This window comes from Emys orbicularis, chromosome 2 (assembly GCF_028017835.1).
Source record: "Emys orbicularis isolate rEmyOrb1 chromosome 2, rEmyOrb1.hap1, whole genome shotgun sequence".
Classification (NCBI taxonomy): Eukaryota; Metazoa; Chordata; order Testudines; family Emydidae; genus Emys; species Emys orbicularis.
The window spans coordinates 270840471-270859986 of record NC_088684.1 but is presented as its reverse complement, the minus strand read 5'-3'; the positions used below and the strand labels follow the sequence as shown (position 1 = coordinate 270859986).

The 19516-nt window shown below is 44.3% G+C and overlaps 1 protein-coding gene across 8 annotated transcripts in view; it reads left to right on the top strand.

The window, feature by feature from the left end:
- Positions 1–19516, top strand: part of PARD3 (par-3 family cell polarity regulator) — a 658895-nt gene that overhangs the window by 253371 nt on the left and 386008 nt on the right. For all 8 annotated transcript variants that reach the window (XM_065400237.1, XM_065400238.1, XM_065400236.1 and 5 more), the window contains exon 3: positions 4903–5083. In XM_065400237.1, the coding sequence (XP_065256309.1) occupies positions 4903–5083 (181 nt within the window). The remainder of the gene's footprint in view (positions 1–4902; positions 5084–19516) is intronic.

Genomic DNA, 19516 nt, shown 5'->3' with positions numbered 1-19516 from the left:
ATCTAGACTAGACATGATAAATCGATCCCCACTTGATCGATCGCTACCCACCGGTCCGGCGGGTAGTAAAGACATACCCTTAGAAAAGTTAATGATGATGTCTTCTCAGAATTTATGCAACAGTATTTTGAAGCAGAGAAGCATATTCCTAGGTGGTGATGTCTAAGAAAGGAAGCTGCTCTTCTTTCTCCATCCCCTTTTTTCTGTTGGCCAGTAAAAGCCTGTCATGATTCCACACTTTTACCATTGCAAAAAGGCTGATAAAAGCTGGTCTTGTAATCTTTCCCAGATGCTGTGAGATGAAAAGTGCACGCTTGGCCGCAAAGTGTAGCTGGCATCCCAGGCTTCTTCTTGCAGGCCATCTGTACATCTAACGTATATAAACATGTAATGAAAGGATGGGTTCCCAGGGAACACAGGTTAAATTATTGTGCATACTGGGGACTCATGGTCACAGAAATGGTTTCTTAATCCTTAATGAATAGGTTCTGAAGCCTTAGGTGTGTGAAGTCTAATGAATGGTACAGCTTTCTTGAAGATAGCATTGAGCTGGTTCTTTGTCAAGAGTGTTTGTCATGCAAAAACAGTGGCTCAGGAGTGGACAAAGGTAAGAGGAGCTCATTGGTTTAATGGAGCACATCTCTTCCACCCTGTGCTCCTACAACCTCACCATTGCCCTAATACCAGTTTTGGAAAGTGTGAATCCATTCATTGCAAGTCCTCCGGAGCCGAAGATTTTCTAGACTATCATTAGAGAGCATGATATTGATAATACTCTTATAAAATTACTAATGTGTTCTACAGTAAATGTACAAAATGCTGCAGCAGGGTAAGCCTGATGTGTTGAACCACAAACCATTACTGTAGAGTAAGAAAATGAAATTATCAGGATCTCAGAACTGGAATATGACTTATATTTTTTCCCCAGTAGTGTGTAGAAATGTTACAACTTGATGTGTTTTTCAATGGAATTGAAACCTTATGAAGGAGGTTTGGTGCTGTCAGAATTGGTGAATAACTGCTGAGATGTGGGGGGACCAAAGGGGAAACTTGAAATGGGAAATGCTAATTTTCAGAGCTTGCATAGTCTTTTAGGTTACAGACTGACTAGTTGAATACAGAGAAACCTGGAGGCAACTTACAGTAAAAGGTATTATCATGCCAGAAATCGAGGAACATTTGTCAGCGAGCGTCAAAGGAACAAAATGTAATTATGGAACAAAGTTTGATACACATTCTGTAGGGGGGAAAACAGTTTGATATGTCTCTTTGAGAAATTTTTAAATGTATTTTTCATGTCCTGATGCTATAAGACTATTCTGCCCACTCCTCAGTGTCATAGTCAATAGTATCTTGCAAATTTACACTCCCAGGTTGAGCCATTGTGAATTACTGAATTTTGTGAATTAGTGCATCAGCAAAAATAAGTAAATAACATTGAGGATAAAAATCACAAAGCATACTTAGAAGTATCAGTTTCCATTAGTTATGTGCTTTTGGTATATTTATGAAGATACTGAAGTCTTAGTAATAATTAGGGCTGTGAAGCGATTAAAAATAATCGTGATTATTTGCACAATTAAAAACATTGATCATGATTAATCGCACTGATAAACAATAATAGAATATCATTTAAAATTTTTTGGATGTTTTCTGCATTTTCAAATATACTGATTTCAATTACAACACAGAATACAAAGTGTACAGTGCTCACTTTATATTTCTGATTACAAATATTTGCACTGTAAAAAAAAAAAAAGAAATAGTATTTTTCAATTCATCTAATATAAGTACTGTAGTGCAATCTCTTTATCATGAATGTTGAACTTGCAAATGTAGAATTATGTATAAAAATCCCCTGCATTCAAAAACAAAACAATGCAAATCTTTAGAGCCTACAAGTCCACTCAGTCCTACTTCTTGTTCAGCCAATTGCTCAAACAAGTTTGTTTACATTTGCAGGAGATAATGCCGCCCTCTTCTTGTTTACAATGTCACCTGATAGTGAGGACAGGGGTTCACATGGCACTGTTGTAGCCAGCATCGCAAGGTATTTGTGTGCCAGATGCGCTAAAGGTTCATATATCCCTTCATGCTTCAACCACCATTCCGGAGGACATGCATGCTGATGACTGGTTCTGCTTGATAAGGATCCAAAGCAGTGTGGACTGACGCATGTTCATTTTCATCGTCTGAGTCAGATGCCACCTGCAGAAGGTTGATTTCCTTTTTGATGGTTCAGGTTCTGTAGTTTCTGCAACAGTGTGTTGTTCTTTTAAGACTTTTGAAAGCATGCTCCACACCTCGTTCCTCTCAGGTTTTGGAAGGCACTTCAGATTTTTAAGCCTTGGGTCGAGTGCTGTCGCTATCTTTAGAAATCTCACATTGGTACCTTCTTTGTGTTTTGTCAAATCTGCAGTGAAAGTGTTCTTAAAATGAACAACATATGCTGGGTCATCATCTGAGACTGCTATAACATGAAATATATAGCAGAATGTTGGTAAAACAGAGCAGGAAACATACAATTCCGCCCCAATGAGTTCAGTCACTAAGTAAGTATCGCATTATTTTTTTATTGAGCATCATCAGCACTGGAAACATGTCCTCTGGAATGGTGGCTGAAGCATGAAGGGGCATACAAATGTTTAACATATCTGGCACGTAAATACCTTGCAATGCCCGCTACAAAAGTGCCATGCAAATACCTGTTCTCACTTTCAGGTGACATTGTAAATGAGAAGTGGCCAGCATTATTTCCTGTAAATGTAAACAGACTTGTTTCTCTTAGCGATTGGCTGAACAAGAAGTAGGACTGAGTGGACTTGTAGGCAATAAAGTTTTACCTTACTTTGTTTTTGAGTTCAGTTATGTAAAAAAAAAAAAAATCTACATTTGCAAGTTGCACTTTCACGATAGAGATCTCACTACAGTACTTGTGTGAGGTGAATTGAAAAATACTATTTTTTATCATTTTTACAGTGCAAATATTTGTAATAAAAATAATATAAAGTGAGCACTGTACACGTTGTATTCTGTATTGTAATTGAAATCAATATATTTTAAAATGCAGAAAAATATCCAAAAATATTTATTAAATTTCAATTGGTATTCTACTGTTTAACAGTGCAATTAAAACTGCATTTAATCACTATTAATTTTTAAAATCGCGATTAATTTTTTTGAGTTAATCGCGTGAGTTAACTGCGATTAATCGATAGCCCTAGTAATAATTTGAAGAGGAAACATCTCTGCAGCCCTCATATACCTTTGGTGTGAAGGGAAGACTGATATTTTGTGTGTGATTTCATGAATTGAGAAAGAGAAATATTAGTTGTCTGCTATCACGGTTTGGTTCTTATTTTGGTCCCTGCCTTTCAAATTCATCTGGAAAAAGTACTAAACTTCTACCCACCACTTCATTCTTACTCTTTTGCCCATAACGCTAGATGCTATGGTGATGGGCACATTGGAAATGCCGGGGAGAGAGATTTTCTTCCTCTGCAACAGTTAAAGGGACATTGACAACCTTTAAATCGAGTAATTTAAAAAAAAAAAGTGTTTAAAAGTTGCTTCAGATACTTTGAGATCCCAAGTTTTCTGATTTCAAAATCACATATTCTAATTCTGTAAGTGTTTTTCTTTCCCCTGTTTTATCAAGGTACCACACAAACAACAATGAAACTAACTGTGCAAATAAATGATGTCAATTCACAAACAAAACAAACTGAAAAAACGAAAGAAAGTTTATTTTTTTCTATAATCTCTATATTTCTTTGATTGTGGTAATTGTAGGTGTTAGAATAATAGTAGGTAAACAATTTTCAGAGAGAAATATGATTTTGTTGTCTGTGTCCCTTTAACCTTTATCTTGGACAGTCGGAGGCAATACTTTCTTGGTAGATGTTGCATTACAGAGGAGTTTAGAGATGCACAAGAGTACTGATAAACATCATAATCTTCCTCCTCGAAGTTCTCAGCTTTAAACTTGAGTACATCTGGAACTCGCCTTTTGTTTTTAAAATGGTTCACTGAAGTTGACAAAACTGGATAAATTATTTTCATTCCAAATAAATGTTGGCATTTATTTTGTATGGAAAAATATCTAACACTCAATTTAAATATATTATTTTTTTCTCTGTGTTGCAGTGAGAATAGATGAAGGGAATTTGTCTCCCTTTAATTAAAGTGACTTGTATAAATCTTTATCAAGCTCTAAATGCAACTGTTTTTTATTTTTTATGCCTGCCTTTGCAAATCCTGTTTCATGCAAAGACAGAAGTATCTCTGGAGAGTTGGTTAATGAAATTCTGTTGGAGATGCACACAACTCATATTGTATTAAAATACATAATGTACAGTATTTAATAGCAATTAAAACATTTTAGGATGGCTCCATACATTCCATAGCCTTCAGTACATACACTAGCATTTCTTGATGTGTATTGTTTCTCATCAGACACATTTATTTAATAAAGCTGTCTGTTGTTACTTACCATTGTACTTGCAACCCTCTGGTACAGGAGAGTACAAATTGTGCCCCTTTGCATCCACAGAAGGTGATGCTGATTTATTTACTGCAAGATAGGGCCAGAGGCATCTCCCAAGAGGTTGCCAGAAAAAAGAAGCTTTATTTTACAGATGTGACTCCATCCTGGTCAGCCTGTCTTTTCTCAGCCCAGTTCTGCTCATTTTGTGGGGTATGTTATTTGGCACTGAGCCCGTATGACCGTACCACATTCCTGGTGGACTTGCCACTGGTAGGTACTAGGAGAACCCATGAAGTGACTTGGCCCTCACCTATTTAGGTGGTGGTCACTTATAAGAAGGGATAATGTAGTGCTTATTTACAATGGCACATTTATGTTGCTGTCTTTTTAACAATAGATTACATTGGCTTTCACAGCTCGTAGCCATATTTGATGAACAAGATCCACATCATGGAGGTGACGGCACCAGTGCTAGCTCGACGGGCACTCAAAGTCCAGAGATTTTTGGCAGTGAACTTGGCTCCAACTCTGTGTCAGCCTTTCAGCCTTATCAAGCAACAAGTGAAATTGAGGTCACACCTTCAGTTCTTCGTGCAAGTAAGTAAAAACTCTCAATGCCTCTGCACATTTCATCTTAATTTACGAAGATGCCAGCTTCTGTTATCCATTATTGCTGTTGGGAATATGATTCATTATCTGTCCTGATCAAAAGCTGATTAAAGTTCAGAATCTGGGTAAATGTTTGGTGCATGCAAGTAAATAAACCACTCCATTTTAATAAATTGGATATAGGCGCCTTTAAACAACAATAAGCTCTTTTTGTCTGTCTCCAGTTTTAAATTGCATAAACACAGAAAATTACAGCAAAATCTCCAAGTGAAGTTGCTGTGTGTGTAGTTTCCAGTTTGCCAGTTTTGATTTATATAATGAAGATGAAAAGGATAAAAAAGAAACTATAAATAGCAGTAGCTGCATTGTCCCCCAAATCTGGGAATGCAAGTATATTACTCTTACCACCCTTCAGTTGAAACACCCGGTGATGCATATGGTAAAATCCTCTTTTTATAAACAGGAAAAGTCTTTTATTTTGTTTGTTTCAAAACGGGGAGTGTTATGTGTTCAAGACTGTAAACTCAGTGAGGCAGGAACTAAATTTACCTTTCTGTTTGTACAGCAATTAGCACAATGTGGCCGTGATCCTACCAGGGCCTCTGTGCACTATTGTATTATAAATAGTAAAAATTTGGGGTTTCTCCTTTTTTTAGGTGTTGGCTCAGTCTTAAGTTATAACACAAAAAATGAAATAAATACTAGAAAGATGGTAATTAATATACCTTCCCCAGGAGCCACCAGCATGGTCTCTCCCCCCCCACCCCCATTTATTTATTTATTTTACATTCATCCTTCTAATCTGTGTGCAGGGAAAATGTTGGGAATATTATTTAACTCAAAATAGCTTGGACAAGGGTTATACTTCATCTTATTTAGACATCTGATATATAATATAGAGATTCCCTTGTGGAAAACTCGTGTAGAATTCAATATGAATAAAGCAAATAGATTTCTATAAAAATGTAATGGCTTTTTTAAAAGAAAAAATACCTTTAAAAATCCTGTGTAATTGAACAGAGAATATTTTTCCATTGGTTTTTTCAACTATCATGTAAAATTTTAAGGAAAATATTAATTTTTTCATAAAATTGATTAAAAAATCCTATAGAAAAGTTTTTTTTCCTATTAAGTTCTAAAAGATTTATCTGTAAGAGTTGTCTGTATAAAGTATATGGGAATAACATTTTAAAGTTAGCTGCAGTTTCACTAGTTGTAATTGTGGTGCAGTTAAGCTTAAGCTTCTGTAAATAACCCAAAATAGCTTAGGGAAGGAGTATGGTCAAGTGGCTAAAGGAGAAATATGGGTACTTGTGTTTTACTCCCAGCTGAACCACTGACTGACTCCATCTATTCAGTGGAAATGTAGCATTGCCAAATGCACACCCCAGTTGTTGGCCTGAGCCCTGTGAATAGCAGTGTCCTCTTGAGTTCCCAACAGCCCAAGCTGCTCAGGTGTAGGCAAACATTAATCAACGTTTTCAGTGTTGATGCCCCCTTAGGGTGGGTGTATGGTGTGTTCTCAGGGGTGTGCACAGGGAATTTTTTAACACTTATGAAGTGTAGCATCTTGGAAGTGCTTTTGTGAAAGCATGCAAAGATAAAATGGGTGAAATATTTTGGCATAAATATGTTAATACCAATCAGAGATGTTCTATTTACTCTTTAGAATGTATTTCTTTGTATGTTGACAATGAGATGCATTTTGTGTTACAAAGAGTTCCAACCCATGGCATAGAAGCCAATCCAATAACATTATCCGATATTAGCCATACCTATTTCAAGTATTTTATTTGAATACATGTTGAAAATATAAATAATATGCCTCTTGTATTTTCTTTTTAACTTGTGAAGGGAAGCACTGAATACAAATGGTATTTTCAGGATTTAACATAATCACATTCTTACTGTGTAACTTCTATTCAATATATAAAACCCTTCTAGTTTTGTGGTAGATGCAGATCCTGATTATTACATGTTGACAAGGTCATATATCTATTAATTGGATTGGAGATGGGATACAAAATTGCTATAATTATTGTAATTTTCTAGTTAATTGCAGGGTTGGCAGTGAATATTTTACTTCTAACAGATGAAAAACAGTGTTCTGGCTGAAATTGTTTTATAGCATTTTTGACATTTTGTTTTACATCTCTGGTGCTTTTTTGCCCACAAGCTGGGCTGTTTCTCTCAGGGGTTCAGTTGCAAAGTATTTCTGTCCCCTTCTTCTACCGTTCACCTGGATGCAAGTGGTATATAGTGGTCTTTGTTCTGAGGCAGTCTCTACGCTGGGGATTAAGGGCCTGCTGAGATTTTCATTTCTTTGTTCTGGTTGCCACGTTACCCGTTTTGTTTGTTTATAAGTCACACCACCAAGCCTCCCTCAGAAAGGAAAAAAGGTGAGATAGATAAGATCCAGCTGGACTGTCATCTTCCCCAGGCACAAATATATAACCATGTACTATGCACATATGGGGGTGGCTCAAATTGGATCTTTCCAGCTAAATGTGAAAATGAGAATAATGCTGGGCAATACAGTGAAAGCATCAACCATCCATAGAAGTACTTACTATAGTTACGTTTCTTATTCTAGTCCATCTCCTTGTATTATTATTTATTTATTATTTATTGTAAGCTAAACTTCCTGTTGGTGTATTTCATCAGTTGTTGAGCTGGATTTTTTTATAACCATACACAACACAACGTGTTTTGTATGTGCGTGCGCCTGTGTGCTTCTGAGAGGAGGTTGGAAGCTCACTGCAGAAGATTGTTAAAACAGACTGATGTTTATTCCCTGCTGAAATATAAACTGGAGGCGCAGGTGAAAATTGCCAAACCTAATGAGCAATTTGGCAGATAAGACAGGATGTCAGGCAGTGACAGTTCAGCAGCGGGTGCGCTGTCTGTGAACCAAGTTGTTTGCTTCACAGTACTGCATTTAAATACCATAAATAAATTCCCTTTTAAACTACTTCCAATGTTGTTAGTCCTTTCCTTTGTATTGTTCTCCTTCAAAACATTGTATTTATATTTTTAATTTTTAATTTATAGTTTATAATTATATTTACTTAAATAACCAACAGGTGTGAAAATGTGTTCCCAATTGCATTTTGAACATTTCAGTAGTTACAGTAGAGGGAATAATCCCCCCAACACCATATTAGGGGTATTTGAAAATAAATAGAGCAAAGGAAGTATTAAAATACAGTAGTAAAATGAAAGTAATCACTTGGTTCACTACAATGCGTTGTGTGTGCTGTCATCTTTACGGTGCAGTACATTGCATCCTTGGAAGCGCATTGTGCCTTAAATCCTCCTATATTCTAAAGAAGAATTCTTCTTCACTCTGTACCTAAAATTTCTCACCTGATGCTTGGCTGTTCTTAGTACTAGTCCCATAAGACACTGTGGCATTCATAAGATGACCATGTGTGTCAGAAAACTGCCCCTTTCTTCAGTTTTCAGGAGGAGTTTTTGTGTATTCATATTGAAGCTTTCTTAACCACTGCAGACTGGCCACCTGCATGGAACATTGACCAGGTGAGCCAGTGAAACTTTAAAGAGCATGCACTTCCAGGGCCATTCCTTCCGCCCCACAAGGGCCTCAGTGGGTATGTCTGTAGTGCAATTAAACACCAGCAGCTGGTCCCTGTCGGTAGGATTGGGCTGGGAAATTGCAGCGTAGACATTCGGGCTCAAGCTAGAGCCTGGGGTCTTGGGATCCCGTGATGGGGGAGCCCCACGAAGCCCAAGTCAGCTGACGTGGGCCAGCCATGACTGTTTAACTGCAGGGTAGACATGCCTAGAGAGGACTCTGCCTTCCCAGGCCCTCTCGTCCCCACACATCATTGAAACAATCCTCTTACCCTCCGATATTTTGTACATACTTATTTCAACTTTCTGTTCTTTGAGGTTGCTTCTTTTACCCATCTGAGTGTGTTCTTTTTCCCTACACAATGTCAGCCAAGCTACCTTGTATACTAGGCAGGTCCATGCCACCTTGAGGAAACAACTTATAAGACTTTATTCTTCTTCGAGTGCTTCCCATGTCCATTCCATATTAGGGGTGTGTGCTCTCCACATGCACCGGTGCCAGAAGCTTTTCCCTTAGCAGTATCTGTAGGGGACCGACTCTGGCACCCTCTGCAGTGGCGCCTGCATGGTGCAGTATAAGGGACGCTGCCGGCTCCCCCCACCCTCAGTTCTTTCTTGCTGCCAGTGACGGTGCTGGAACATCTGCTGCTCCAGCTAGTGTTGTTTATTTGTGTTCTTGCAAATTTTGAAAACCTGTAAAATAGTTGTATATAGTTAGTAGTTTCTTAGTTTAACCCTTAGTAGTAGTTCTCAAACTCTTTGTTAGTCCCGAACGGGACTCAGCCTGGGGACAGGGCATGCCCCGGTCCCCAGACTTTAAGCCCTGCGATCACTGTAAATGGCCTGTGCCTGTCAGCGATCCACATACCAGCTGCCTAAGGTGCTTAGGTGAAGGGCACATAAGTGACAAGTGCCGTATCTGCAAGTCCTTTAAACCTAGGACGAAGAATGAGCATGCAACTCGTTTAAGGGTGCTACTAGTGGAGTCGGCACTCACTCCGGCACTGGAGCAGTGGTCCAACTCTGCACTGAGCGCCATGGCCTCCGTGCGCAGTGCTCCGCTGGCGCCATCCTTGAGCCGGCACCGGTCTCCCTCCACGGCTCCAGTCATGAAGCCAAAGAAGAATGTGAAGGGACGATCTCCTACCTCTCATAAGGGAAAGGAGAGGGCTGGGGGCAAGCCATGATCCTTGCCAGGCAGCTCAACTCCCCCTTCAGGAAGTCAGGCCCCAGCTCAAGTCTAGTGGTGCAACCCATCCTATACTTCACCTGCAACTCCAGATAGTGGTGCAGGCCCCAGCCAGCTTCAGGTGCTGTCAATGCCCAAATCCTTCAAGCAGCTCAAGAGATCCTGACACTGCCGGTGCTGCCCACATGAGCTCCAGCGGTACCCAGGGCTCAGGGAAAACCTGCTTTGGGACCTATGCATGTGTCCCCGCCTCAGTGGTACCATTCCCCATTGAGAGGGACGTCTTGTCATAGGTTGCCAATGCAAAGCTGTCATGCCTCAAGACTAGAGAAGCAGGCTCAGCGGAGCTCCCTTCGGTCCCCACGCCAGGGGCACTGATCAAGGGATTCGAGGTGTTTCTCGCCAGTGGGTTGACACAGATGGCATTTGCCGCCCGGCAAGATCTCCAGGACCGGCCCTGACCGTCTCCAAGGGCCCGGTACTAATCATGGGACCGATCAGGGAGCAAACGCTGCCAATCACCCGGCTGTCATCACCCGACTCCTAGGAGGAGGTCGCCCTTCTCAGGAGGTTCCTCCCGACAGCCGACAGTAGTGGATCCTGCTCCCGTTCGACGTCCCAGTACTGGTCGAGCAGCATGAGGCGTGGATCGCTGGGTGTCCAACGAAGATCCGCCGAATGCTGTCAGCCTCCAAAACCCCGACCAAGACGCCCGACTCTCTCAGATAGGTCGGCGTTGGGTCACAGTGACCTGCACCAGTCGGACAAGAGACACCGCTCCGCCCGTTCCTGGTCGCCCGGTATCGACCGCTCCGCTTACAGCTCCACCACGGAGCAATGTTCCATGACTGCGGGACAAGCTCTGGTACCTATGGTGATGCAGGCATCAACGGCAACTAAACCAGTTCCGTGGCCAGTGCCATGGTACCCGTGGGGGTTCACCCAACCATCCCAGGCTGCCCGATCAGTGTCGGGAGCCTCGGAGAAGCCAGCAGCCTCGGTATCCCATCCCCCTCCAGTGCGCGAGGCTTCAGGAGGACCCAGGGGAGCAAGCTGCTCGACCGCCAATAGATGTGGAGGTTCCCGCGGCACCGGCATCATCCTCGTCATTGCCAGACGAGGCTATCATGGGGCCCCTCACCCAGTTCCAGTGCACCAGGAACTTTTGAAGAGGGTCGCTTCCAACTTGGGGCTTCAGGCAGAGGAACTGGAAGAGACCTCGGACTCTCTGTTCGAAGTTCTCTGTTCCCCGGCTCCTGCCAGGGTGGCCCTACCCCTTCATGAAGGGGTTTCCAAAATCACTAATGACCTGTGGCAGACCCTCTCTTCCTTGGCCACTATCTCTAAGATACTTGTGCCAACCAAGTACTTTGTGCCAACCAAGGAGCATGAGTTCTTATACTCCCACCCAGCACCAAGAGCATTTACCAAGTGCATGTCAGTGGTAGCGGCTTACCTCAGGCGTCAGGGTATCCAGATCTACCTGTACCTCAATGATTGGCTCGTCTAGGGCAGTTCCAGGTCTCAAGACCAAAGGGATGTCGCGGTGCTTCAAGCCACATGCCGCTCTCTGGGGCTTCTGGTAAATGACAAAAAGTCGATGTTAGTGCCGGTGCAGAGGATAGAGTTCATCGGAGTGGTTTGCAACTTGACCTGCACCAGGGCATTCCTGATGTGGGACAGGTTCCACACATTGACAAACCTCATCGCAGAAGTCTCTGCAGTCCCTCTTACTACAACCACATGGCAGCATGCACTTATGTGGTCCGCCATGCGATGTTCAGAATGTGGCCCCTGCAACAATGACTGGGGACGGTCTATTCCCAGTCCTGAGACCCCCTGGAAAAGATTGTTACCATTCCCCAGGTGATACTTACCTTACTGCAATCATGGACTGACCGCAGGACAGTCCTGGAAGGGGTTCCTTTCGACAACCCTCATCACTTCATCGAGTTGGTGTTGGACACCTCAGACCTTGCCTGGAGTGCGCATCTCGGCAACCTCCAGACACAGGGGATGTGGTCCCCGGAGGAGGCGAAGTTGCACATAAATGTCAAAGAGCTCCGAGCAGTCCAGCTGGTGTGTGGAGTCTTCCTGTCCCACCTGTTGGGCAAAGTTGTATGAATCCTGATGGACAACACAGCCTCGATGTTCTACATCAGTAGGCAAGGGGGAGCGCTCTCATTGGCTCTCTGTCAAGAGGCACTCCATCTATGGGACTTCTGTATCAGCCACTAGATCCACCTGGAAGCTTGTCACCTTCCCGGCATCAGGAATACGCTGGCAGACTAGCTCAGCAGGGATTTCTCCTCTCACCATGAGTGGTTGCTCCATCCAGAGGTAGCCTGCATGATCCTCCAAAGGTGGGGAACATCTGTTGAGTCGCAACGTGGTCCTCTGTTCACAAGTTCTTAGCTCATTATGCCATCACTCAGCAGGCCAGGGACGACGCTGGGTTCGTCAGCGCTGTGTTGCAATCTACACGTCCATGAACTCCTACCCACCTCTGGGGGTACTGCTTTGGGGTCACATAATATGAGCAAGCACTCGAAGAAGAAAAGAGTTACCTTTCCCGTAACTGGTGTTCTTTGAGATGTGTTGCTCATGTCCTTTCCACAACCCGCCCTCCTTCCCTACTGTTGGAGTTTCCAGCAACAAGGAATTAAGGGTGGGGGAAACTGGCAGCGCCCCTTATACCGCACCATGTGGGCACCACTCCAGAGGGCGCCAGAGCCGGTCTCCTATGGATACTGCTAAGGGAAAAACTTCCAGCACTGGTGCATGTGGTGAGCACACACCCCTAATATGGAATGGACATGAGCAACACATCTTGAAGAACACCAGTTACGGAAAAGGTAAATGTTTTTTTCTGTCCTACCCAACTACAGGCATAGAGTCCTGTCTAGCTAGAGTGCAGTCTAGTAGTTTGAGAAGGGTCTGTTTTATATTCCTGACTCAGGGTCTGTGTTGTGTTCCAGCTGATTTGTTGTGTGAACTACTTATGCCCATATTTTAGGTGTGCGTGCACTTTTGCATGTGCTAGAATTTGCATATTACAAACAATTCAATGTGTGTTAACAAGTTAGGGGCATGAATTTGCACAAATATGTGCAAATTCAGGTCCTTGAGTTGGGGCCATCAAATCTGTGCTTCAATTTACTTGTCAGTAAATTGGATATAAAATAATTAATCTATAGTTCACTGAAGCAGTACTGTGAGGATTAATATTTGTCAGTTACTGTGTTTAGGGATTGAAGGCACTGCAGCATATTAGTTCTAGGGGTGTTCTACCAAGTCTTATCTGTTTCTCGCTGCTTCAGGTGGGATTGTGATTCTGGCACTCTTTCCTGCACATTAATCTATGCTGCCATTTAGAAATTTTAAAAAATTCCTCACTGCCATTTTTGCCCATTTTGACTATTTCCTCTTTTCTCCATACCAAAGATGTCTAAAATCAATTGAACTCTTCATTGGGGTCCTTGTGAGCAATGCAGTAGAGGCTATTCCCCTGGAGGCCGACAAAGTGGAGAAATGTGGGATGGGAAGAATTGTTCATAGCAGCCATCCTTGCTCTCTCAACAAGGGATAGTCCAAGGCAGCTATCAAATTGGGTCTCAAAAACTGCTGGGATTTCCCTTAGTTGTGGAGTTGACCCCCTATGTATGCAGTTGGATAACTTGCATGAAAATAGTGTACCTTTCCAAAGAATAAGGGGGGAGAATATCATTAACCAGTGTATTAAAAGCAATAAATAATCATAGAAATATGTCACTTGGTTCAACAGACCACACATGTGCTCTGCTGAAAAAAACCCAGTTTTTCTTTAAAGGGGAAATAAGTATTCCCTTCCACTTTCCTCTTCCATTCAAGCCAACTGTCTGGATGCTTATTTTATTAATATGTGGCATGGAAACGCCTATATTGTGGATTGTTTTGTCAACGAGAGAGCCTGGCAGTTAAAATTCTTCCTTCTCTTTTTGCTGTGCTAGATACAAATCTTTTATTTACTTGTCTGGAGTGTATTTATTTTTTCATTTCCTTTTTAGTATCAGAAATTGCTTTGCACCTCCATTTTTGTTTTCTTTTCTCTGAATCGCCTACACTGCTGGAGATTGGCTTTGTATCTAGAAATTACATCTGTTCCAAACAGTGAAGGATTAAGGAAGCAACCGACGAGGAAGCGGGTGGGAAGAAGGATGTGTTTGGAAAAGGAAGGTCCCAGCACTGTCATAGCCTTTCTGCAGCTTTGGTCAGGTACACACTCAATTTGAATTTAAGATTAAAATTAAATCAAGACAAAAATTCCTTCTACATTAATAATGAAATACAACTATGGGCCAGATCCATACCATTGAAGTCAATAGGGTATTTTTCTATTGACTTCAATGAGATTTGGATCAGGTCCTATATGTGTAGACCTAAACATTTCAAATATAGTTATATTTAGTCCTCCTTGCTCAGAAACAGTCATTGCAGTGAGTGCGAGGGCAGCGAAAGTGAGCTCGTAAAGAGTGAGGTGGAGGGGGCGCTCAGATGTCCTTCATTCTTCTGCAAGAACTAAAAATCCCATAAGTGTTACCTGAGCATCACTCTCAGCCTTATGTACCTGCCAGGATCCAAGATGAGATTGTTTCCTTTACCACACTGGATGTTGTTGTAAACACTTGTAGCTCTTGGCAGCTCAGTAGGAGCTGTTGCTCAGATTTTACTTCTCCAGGGGGATGGGTCAGCAGAGCCCCTGGGATTCTCCATTGTCAGCTTTGAGTGCCCCAGCATTCAGGCCTGCTCATCACAGCTGTCCCTCCAGCTGACTCTGGATGTGAGACTCAACAAGAGCAATGCTGACTAGCTCCGTAAAATCATTTAAAATCACTACAAGCTGCTTCTTGGTGCTCACTGGGCTCTGCCTGCAGCACTCCTCCCAGTCTTTATGAACGTAGGAAGCTCAGGACCATACTGTGTTGCAATTTAATGCAGTGCTGGCCCACTGTTAGGTTGGTCTCTGTTTCAGATTGCCAGAACTCCCATATGTAGTATTCTTTTTCGAGTGGTTGCTCATGCCCATTCCAGTATAGGTGTGTGCTTGCCCCGAGTTCCGCCGGCAGAAAGTTTTTCCCTTAGTGGTATCCACCGGGTCAGTTCTGGTGCCCCCTGGAGTCTCACTCTCATAGCACTGGTATAAAGGCCCCTGCCACCCCACAGCCTCCTCAGTTCCTCCTTACCACCTGTGATGGTCGCTGGAACCACGACTCGTTCTTGCTTCTGCAAGTACTCCTCAGTGGACATTTCTCTCTCTCTTTGTCTTGATTTAACTTTTAATCTTAAAGTTTAAATTGGGTATGTACCTGATCAAAGCTGCGAAAGGCTATGACAGTGCTGGCACCTTCCTTTTCCAAACCCATCCTTCTTCCCACCCTCTTCCTGGTCTGTTGCTTCCTTAAGTTGATTGAATATAACTACTAAGTTTCAATTACTAGTTAGCTAGTTAGGAGTTGGCGAACCCCGCGCCTTGATAAGGAGCATCCCAGCTTTGCTTCAGGACACTCGGTGCTGTTCCCCATCTCCTGCATCAAGGCGAGACACTTTGACTGCGTCTAAGGAACCGTGGCACTGTCAAACATCGCTGGTGCCTAGGAAATAATAAAGGAAGACCGACATGGGCAGATCGCCAACACCGAGGTCAACAGGATAGAGGGACGCTGCCAGAGTGTAACCCACGTCAGTCCATCCTGTGGCACTGATAACCAGCGCCTTAGATTCCAGTCCCGAAATGGGAGCCGTTGAGTCCAATCCCGATAGACTCGCTGCCTCGAGAAAGGCATTGGAGCCCCACGACTCTGCCGGTACTGTCAATGCTGGAGTCATTCGCAGCAGCGAGGGACTTACTCATGCTACCAGTACCCACGTCCCCAGCCATACAGGAGCTGTCAGTGGCAGCGCTGACAGGGAAGTGTTCTGCAGGCTCAAGGCCTCTGATAGTTTCGAAGGAGAAACCAGCCATGATGGCACAGCCCCGGTCCCCTCCCTCCCAGCACTGCTCACTGGCATTGGTTGACACTGCTCCCGCCTGGTCTCCAGCAGTATCCTCGGAAGTAGAGTCTTGCATCTTGTGGAGGAGCTGGCCTTGCCATTCCAGCAGGCACTATCCCCCTATGGATCTGAACCAAGGGGTCCCACCTGTGGCATGACCACCAGGGCAGTGGCAGTTCCCTGTGCAAATGCTTTTCTGAAACACCTGGGCATTTCCAGCACAGCCAGGTTCCCATTCTAGGTCATATTCAGTGGCTTCAGAGCCCACACCGCTTCTATCACCAGAACATAATTCAACCTCCAGTACCGACGCCAGTGCTGTGTACCAGGAGTTGGCATCATGGGACCCAGCCGGTAGCAAAGGTGAAGAGCAGGGCCTGATGCTTGTCCAGACGTCGTCATCCTCTTCCCTAGATGAGGCGGTTGCGGGAACTGATATTGCACCCCCGCAGGAAGATTGTAAGGCACATCAAGAGCTCTTAAGGAGGGTAGCTCAAAACCTGGGTATCCAGGTGAAGGAAACTAGAGAGTCCTCCCACTCCGTTGTGGACATTTGGGAAGCAACAGGCCCTGCAAGAGTGGCGTTGCCCCTGAATGATGCCATCATGGACCCCATCAGGGCGTTGTGGCAAATGCCAACATCCCTTCAGCTGACCGCAAAAAAGACTGAATCCCCAACAAAGGGATTAGAGTTACTGTACACTCACCCACCACCGGGCTCTTTGGTTGTGTTGGCAGCCTACAAGCAAAAAAGGCAGGGCTAACAGGGACCGACACCCAAAGCCAAGGACACCAAAAAGTTAGACCTTTTTGCGAGGAAGGTCTGTTTGACAGGGGGTCTCCAGCTCATGATCGCCAATGAGCAGGCGCTCCTGATCAGGTACGATTTCAACTTCTGGGAGAATCTGCATAAATTTAAGGAGTTGCTACCTCAGGAGTCAAGATGAGAGTTTGCAGCTCTCGTAGAGGAAGGAGAGTCCATGGCAAAGGCATCCCTGTAGACAGCCCTGGATGCGGCGGACTCAGTAGCCCATTCCGTGGTTTCAGCTGTGGCTGTGCGGAGCTCGTGGCTTCAGTCCTCGGGCTTGCCACATGAGGTCCAACAATCATTACAGGACCTCCCTTTCGAGGGTACAGCACTCTTTTCTGAGCAGATGGGCTCCAAACTACAGTTTAAAGGACTCAAGAGCCACACTTAAGTCCTTGGGCCTTCATACTCTGGCCCCCATGAGGAAGCACTATAGGCCATAGTCGATGGCTCGCTTCTTCCTCCCGCCTGCTCGACAGGACTATAGCAGGAGGAGGAGCAGGGGCCACAGTTGTCATCTGTGTCTGCACCCCCCAGACACTCTGCAGACTTTTAGGTGGGGCGCTAAGGGACGATGTGCCTGGACAGTTTGTGGATCCAAATTCCCCAGTTTTTGTGGACTTGTTATCCCACTTCTATCGGGCATGGGTCCATATCACCTCAGACCAATGGGTGCTATGCATGATAGCACTGGGATATACCCTTCATTTTTGTTGTTTAGTGACTCTTCTCATGAGCAGGTTCTAGCCCAAGAAGTATAGTCACTCCTAAAGGTGTGGGAGCAGTGGAGGAGGTTCCACCAGAGATAAGGGGCCAGAGGTTCTACTCCTGCTATTTCTTAATCCTGAAAGCCAGTGGTATCTGACTGATTCTGGACCTGCGAAACCTCAACAGATTCATGAAAAAGCTGACATTCCGTATGGTCTCCTTGGCCTCCAGGGGACTAGTACGCTGACCTCGACTTAAAGGATGCTTATTGCCATCTTCCAGGGGCACAAAAGTTTCCTCAGATTTATCGTGAACCACGTACACTACCAATTTATGGTGCCCCCGTTTGGTTTCTTGGTGGCCCCTCGGGTGTTCACCAAGTGCATGGCAGTCGTTACATGCTTCCTGAGGAGACAAGGGGTTCAGGTTTAGCTGTACCTCGATGACTGGCTGGTCAGAGGTCAGTCCAGACTTCAGTTAGAGGCAGATGTGGGACTAATACAGTCGACCTTCCGGGACTTAGGTCTTCTCATAAATGTGCAGAAATCCACCTTCTCCCCGGTCTAGAGGATAGAATTCATTGGAGCAGTTCTGACCTCAGTACAGGCCGGAGCTTCTCTCCCAGAAGCATGTTTCCAAGCAATAAAAAAGCTTATAGAAAGGCTTGGAATCACCCTGTCACCACAGCGAGAAATTGCTTACAGCTCCTGGGCCACATGGCATCTTGTAACTGTGTGGTTCAGCACGTGACACTTCATTTCAGACCCCTCCAGGCATGGCTGGCATCAGTATACTCACCATGCCAACATAATCTAGACTCAGTCATTACAGTTCCCTTGTTGGTGATTATTTCCCTCGAATGATGGCTAAACCCATTAGTGGTGTGCCCGGGAGTACCTTTCTCAAGACCCCAACCACCAGTGTCCCTCGTTACAGATGCATCGGCGATGCAATGGGGAGCTCACTTAGGGTCCCTCCGAAATCAGGGCCTCTGGTCTCCAGAAGAGCTCTCATCACATCAGTGTCAGAGAGCTCAGGGCAGTCCATCTGGCTTGCCAGGCATTCCAACCACATGTAGCGGACAGGAGTGTCAGTCCTTACAGACAACAGCCATGTTCTATATCAACAGGCAGGGTGGAGTGGGCCCCTCTGACCTGTGCCAGGAGGCACTTGGCTTATGGGAATTTTGCATAGTCCACTCAATTCACCTCAAGGCCTCCTATCTGCCGGGTTCTCAGAATGAAGTAGCAGATCAGCTCAGCAGGGTCTTCTCCAACAACCATGAGTGGTCCATTCGCCCAGAGGTCCTACAAGTCATCTTCCAGAAGTGGGGAACTCCCCCAAATAATTCTGTTTGCAATGAAGCACAACAGAAAGTGTCTCCAATTCTGCTCTTTCCTGGTCCACAGCCCAGGAACTCTGACAGATGCTTCATCTAGCCCTGGATGTGTCATCTTTTCTATGCATTTCCACCCATTCCTCTCATACACAAGGTCTTGTTCAAGATCAGACAGGACAGACTGCAAGTCATCCTAATAGCCGTGGCCTGGCCAACACAGCATTGGTTCACTACGCTCATGAACCTGTCAGTGGAAACACCAATCCAGTTACCTCAGGTTCCAGATCTGATATCCCAGGACCACAGTTGCCTATGTCACTCAAACCTTGAGTTCCTTCATCTTGTGGCCTGGAAGCTCCATGGCAGAATCCCTCTGAGCTAACATGCTCCAGACGGGTTCAAGAAGTTCTGTTAGGGAGCAGAAAGTCGTCCACTAGAGCTACGTACCTGGCAAAGTGGAAAAGGGTCTCGATTTGGTCGGCGCAGAAAGGTGTTCCGCCCACGTGGTCATCGGTGTCATTCATTCTCGACTACTTACTACACCTGAAGCAGCAAGGACTATCAGCTTCATCAATTAGAGTCCACCTGCCGGCAATCTCGGTGTTTCACCTGTGGGTAAATGGCCAGTCCATCTTTGCAAACTTGATATGTAGTTGTTTTTTTCAAGGGACTTGTCATACTGTACCTGCAGGTACGGCAACCAATCCCACCCTGGGATCTCAACCTGGTATTGTTGAGGCTCATGGGTCCCAC